General features: G+C 27.5%; 1 protein-coding gene across 2 annotated transcripts in view; it reads right to left on the minus strand.

The window, feature by feature from the left end:
- Nucleotides 1–4,830: 4,830 nt before the first annotated feature.
- The window catches only part of wu:fb74b10 (uncharacterized), a 9,127-nt gene continuing 7,957 nt past the window's right edge, over nt 4,831–6,000 (minus strand). For both annotated transcript variants that reach the window (XM_051096438.1, XM_051096437.1), the window contains exon 3: nt 4,831–5,445. In XM_051096438.1, coding sequence (XP_050952395.1) covers nt 4,960–5,445 — 486 coding nt within the window. In that variant the 3' untranslated portion in view covers nt 4,831–4,959. The remainder of the gene's footprint in view (nt 5,446–6,000) is intronic.

Raw genomic sequence — 6,000 nt, forward strand, 5'->3', positions numbered from 1 at the left:
TTTATGAAATTAAATACAAATAGAAAATAGCGCAAATACAGCTGATATTTACAAAAATAAATAAAATCAATAAAAAAAGTGCACCTACAGCTGATATTTATAAAAATAAATAAAATAAAAAATAGAACAACTACAGCTGATATTTATAAAAATAAAATCAATAAAAATAGTGCAACTATAGCTGATATTATATTTATAAACAAAATAAAATCAATAAAAACAGCACACATACAGCTGATATTATATTTGTAATTAAATAGCACGTCTAAAGCTGAAATTATATTTGAAAAATAAATAAAACAGCTTGCTTACATCCAGTGATTGTCATAATGGCCTGTTTATTATTAGTATTATTATAGTTCATCTATTTGCAACAGCAGAGATAATAAATAGAAAATGTGAACATGACATGGGTTAGAAAGAGGAGAGAGAGAATTATGAAGATAAAGCCGGTGGATGAGAGGCATGAAGAGCTCTGAGATGAAAGAGAAAAATATGCCAATCAGAGAGGTAAAAGCGGAGTAAATGACCGGCATTATGAAAGCGCGTGTTGTTGAAGGCTCTATAATGCAGCGTAATGAGCAGATGTGAGAAAAAACCTGAATGAACAATTAGGAAAAAGCAGGAAGTGGCATCTTTCCTTGCGACGGTAATGATGCACAGCGCTCGCAGCGCTGAAAGAGTGTGAATTTAGGTCAAAGCACCCCGCCTTCCCATCATCCCCCATCCCAGTGAAGCAGACGACATATGAGAGAGAGAGAGAGAGAGAGAGAGAGAGACGTCTGCTGTGCTGCAGGCATGGAAGAGCAGCGCACTTCCTCTCTGAATGTTCACTTCCTGTCACTGACGTCCAGCCGGACGCACAAATCACAGAGACTTGACTGGACTCTCAAAAACCATCACTAAAATAAGACTTATGTTTTTCCAGAACTTAATGTTCTCTCACACCGGGGCTAGTTGTCACTAGTGTTATTTTAGCATTACGTTTTTTATAGCATATACAGTTTTATATTTATTAATATAATTAGCTTTTATTTATATATTTTTAGTTTTAGTAATTTTGTAATGGTGTTTTTTCTAAAAACTAAAAAGAGAAAATATTCCCTCAGGAACTAAATGAAATAAAATTAAAATTTGAAGTACTAAAATGACCCAATAATGACAACAACAACAAAATTTATAATTAATAATAATAATAATAATAATCTATTATTATTATTATTATTATTATCATTATTAAATATTGTTAATACATATTAATATTAATATTATTTATAATAATAATAATAATAATAATAATAATATATTTTTTTTTTTTTTTTTTTTTTGGTACACATAAAATGACAAAGAAAAATTATAAATGTTGCCTAAAATAGTCATTTTGCTGTGTGGTTTGGCCTAAAACTGATTTATTTGATTGATTTCAGTTTTAATTTAATTTTACTGTTTAAATGAAAATTAGAAAATATTCCCTCAGCAACTAATTGAAACAAATTAAAATATGAAGTACTAACATTAAGTAATAACATTATTATTATTATTATTATTATTATTATTATTATTATTATTGTTATTGTTATTGTTGTTGTTGTTGTTATTACCCCCCACACCCAAAGAAAAATAAAACAACAACAATAATAATAATAATAATAATAAAAAAATACACTTTTTTTTTTAAGTGCACATAAAATGAAAGAAACATTATAAATGTAGTCATTTTGCTGTGTGGTTTGGCCTAAAACTGATTTAATTAGAAAATATTCCATCAGCAACTAATTGAAATAAATTAAAATATGAAGTACTAAAATTACCCAAAACAAGAAAATAATAATAATAATAATAATAATAATAATAATATTACTACTATTATTATTATTATTATTATTAACTTTTCTAAAAAAAAGTGCACACTAAAACTAAAATGTGTATAATATATTAAATGTATTATATCATATATAATACATAAAATATAAATATTAAATCAATTTATCAGTTATTTCATCTGATATTATTACATTTTTATTTACAATTTACTACATTACTAAAACAAAAATGATTTTTAATAGTTTTAGTTAATGATAATGATAACTCTGGTTGTCAGAAAATATTTATTTAGAAATGCTGTATCTCAGTAAACAGGTTTGTTCCTTTGTCCATTTTCCAATGTGACAACATGCCCCACAAAAATGGACTTTTAAATATAATTAAAGTGTGACTGAAATAGTTGACTGTCCATACAAGCATTACCTGAAATAAGCGAAACGCATATTATATATAGTAAGGACAGCAATGTTTATACAAAGCTCTTTTGGTGGTGTAGTCAATGTAAACATGAAGACGTTCTGTTCTCTGATAATGCAGCAGGAAACTGGCTGCGGATACAAAGACTGTTGTGAACAAATCAAAGCTCTGCTGGACGCGACTGAGAGCAGCGCAGCTTCACCAGCAGAGAGAGGGGAAAAAGAAGATTGTTTTTTTTTTATTGTCAGATGGAGAATGTGAGGGAGGTCTGTTTCCTTTCCTCTCGTTCCAGGCGCTCAAACAGGGCCGAGTAATAATAACAGAAAGAACAAGTCAAGGTTTAGTGTTATCATGACAGAGTTCCTGCAGTTCGCTCATGAAAGAGACACACAGATGAACTGCATTTGATCTTTTAGTTAAAAAAATAATTAAAAGAAATAATAATAATAATAATAATTAAAAAGTTGCATTTATTGTTAACATGTCAGCTACTGTACACAATGTAATTAATTCTTTGCCAAGAAAATTTAGGCTTACAGAATTGACCCAAAATTGGTGACACATTGCAATCATAGAAGACAACGAAACCGTTTTGCCAGCTAAAATCATTTAAATAAATATAAAGATTCAATATATACATTTAAAAAATGATTTTTATTAATTAATTTAATTTTACATCATGGATTTATTCGGAGTTTTTCCATCAATTCACAGGTTTTGTTTATTTATTTATTTTAAATATTTATTTATTTTTTTAGTTCTTCCATCAACCTCAGTTTTGCCCGTTTTTATTTCAGTATTTTATATTAAAAACAAATCATTTTATATACTAACAAATAAACTAAAAAATAAATAAATAAATAAATAAATGCATGTAAAGTAAATCAAAATATTTCTGGGTTTTATTTTGCTTTTTAAGTTAATTTTACATTTTTAGTTCTTCCATCAACTCATGAACCAAAGTTTTGCCTGTTTTTATTTAAATATTGTGCATTAAAAATAAATGTTAATATATACAAACAAATTAATAAAAAAAAAAAAAAAAAATAATAATAATAATAATAATAATAATAATAATAATAATAATAATGCATTTAAAAAACATTTTTGGGATTTTGCTTTTACATTTAATTTTATGAAATAATTTGTCATTTTTATTAAAAATAAAATCATTTTAATATATACAAACAAATCAATGGAAAATAAAATTTAATTTAATAATAATAATAATAATAATAATAATAATAATAATAAATGCATGTTAAGTAAACCAAAACATTTATTTCTGGGGTTTTATTTTGCTTTTGAATTTAATTTTATGAAATCATTTTTAGTTCTTTCATCAACTCATGAACCCCAGCTTTGCCTCTTTATTTCAATATTTTAAATTAAAAATAAATAATTTAAATATATACAAACAAATTAATAAACAAAATAATACTAATAAATAGTACTAATAACACTAATAATATTAACAACAATAACAACAACAACAAAAGAGATTATTATTATTATTATTATTATTATTATTATTAATAATAATAATAATAATAATAATAATAATAATAATAATAATAATAATAAATGATGATGATGATGATGATGATGATGTGAAGTAAATCAAAATATTTACTTCTGGGGTTTTATTTTGCCTTTACATTTAAATTTTATGAATTAATTTTTAGTTCTTCCATCAACTCATGAACCCCAGCTTCGCCTGTTTTTATTTCAATATTTGTGTATTTTATACACAAGTTAAGTAAACCAAAATATTTATTTCTAGGATTTTATTTTGCTTATAAAGCTAACGTTTTATAATTTACATTTTTTTTTATAATTATTTTTATTATAATGCATTTCAGCTTGTTTAATAAGTGCAACTCACCTGTACACTTACATGATGCTGCCACCTGCTGGACAGATGCTGGATTTCAAACCAAAAGCTACTGAATAGCATTTAATATCATAGTAGTAAAACAGTGTTTGTTTTGATAATACATCTCACAGTTTCGGCTGTTTTTATTTCAATATTTTAAATTAAAAATAAATCATTTTAATATATACAAATCAACAAATAAATAAAATAATCCTAATAAATACTAATAACGCTAATAATACTAACAATAACAACAATAAATAATAATAATAATAATAATAATAATAATAATAATGCATGTAAAGTAAAACGAAAATATTTATTTCTGGGGTTTTATTTTGTTTTTTAATTTAATTTTATGAATTAATTTTTAGTTCTTCCATCAACTCATGAACCACAGCTTTGCCTGTTATTTCAATACTTTTATATTTTATATAAGTAAAGTAAACCAAAATATTTCTAGGGTTTTATTTTGCTTATAAAGCTAACGTTTTATGAATTAAATGTTTATTATTATTATTTTTATTATAGTGCATTTCAGCTTGTTTAATGAACGCAATTCACCTGTACACTTACATGATGCTGCCACCTGCTGGACAGATGCTGCATTTCAAATCAAAAAGCTATTGAATGGCATTTAATGTCATAGTAGTAAAACAGTGTTTGTTTTGATTATACATCATCTCACAGCTACATTAAAAAAAATAGACATGAAGACTTCGAGTGTTTTATTATCGTACATGTAGATTATCTTAAAGCTTCCACTAAGAAAAATAGTTCAATACACTGTAGAAAATCAGAGTAGTAAGAAGATGAACACTGCAGCACCGCTACATTTCAGCTTATATATTAGTGTTAATCCAAGTAACGTCCTCCTCTGTTTTGAGTTCTCTCTGTTCGTGTTTCTTGGTCTGTCGTGAGCGTCTTTCTGAATCCTGCGCTTCGTAAAGAAGAGCCATGATCTGCCGGCGGACGCGCATCTGGACGGTCGGGTCGCTCAGCAGCCGGTACTCCATCGCCACCTGGCTGGCGAAGACGGCGGCGGCGTCCGGAGTCGGGTTCTCCAGGACTTTAGCGGACATCTGCTTCAACACCTCCAGCTTCTGCAGCTCGATGTCCGATTCGGAGGTGCGGCTGCGTTTGCCGGACGTGCTGCGGGGCGAGAGCGAGTACGAGGCGGTTTCCTCGGGGATGCCGGTGTCTGGAGTGCCGGGCATCGGGGAGAGACACACGCTGATGGAGTCAAAACTGTCCACTTCTTTGTCCGTCTCCTGCATCAGCTCATCAGAATCGTCGTCCTCCACTTTATCAGAGGACGGCAAACCCAGCTACAAGAAAATGAACAAATTTCAATGGGTGTTAATGCGGCCCTTAGATTTTCACAAAGCAGAAAATGCAGACGCAGAAGTCAGTCATAAAAATGGAATTTAAATGTAGAATTTTTTTTTTTTTTTTTTTTTTTTTTACACAATCAATTTTTCTTCCAGTTTTCAATTTTAGCAGTAAAACTGTTGTGCTTCACTTTTTGGTATAAAAATACATTTTGATTTGATGACATTTTGAAAACTCAAACTGTTAATTTGTCACCATTTGATTAGCACCATTTTTGATAATACGTTTGTGTTAAATCATAAAAACAGAGGCATAAGAGAATTTGTGGAGGGGGAAAAATAAATTTCAAAAATTATAAATGTATTATTATTATTATTATTATTATTATTATATAAAACAATATATTATTTATTTTTATTCATTTATTGAATTAATTACAATTTACAATAGAATACATTTAATTCTATTTTTTAAAAAATATTTTTAGTTACATTTTCTATTATTTTTACACATATAGAATGTTTATATTTACATAAAGTAAAATCTCAAAT

The sequence above is a fragment of the Labeo rohita genome, chromosome 23 (assembly GCF_022985175.1).
Source record: "Labeo rohita strain BAU-BD-2019 chromosome 23, IGBB_LRoh.1.0, whole genome shotgun sequence".
In the NCBI taxonomy this organism is placed as follows: Eukaryota; Metazoa; Chordata; class Actinopteri; order Cypriniformes; family Cyprinidae; genus Labeo; species Labeo rohita.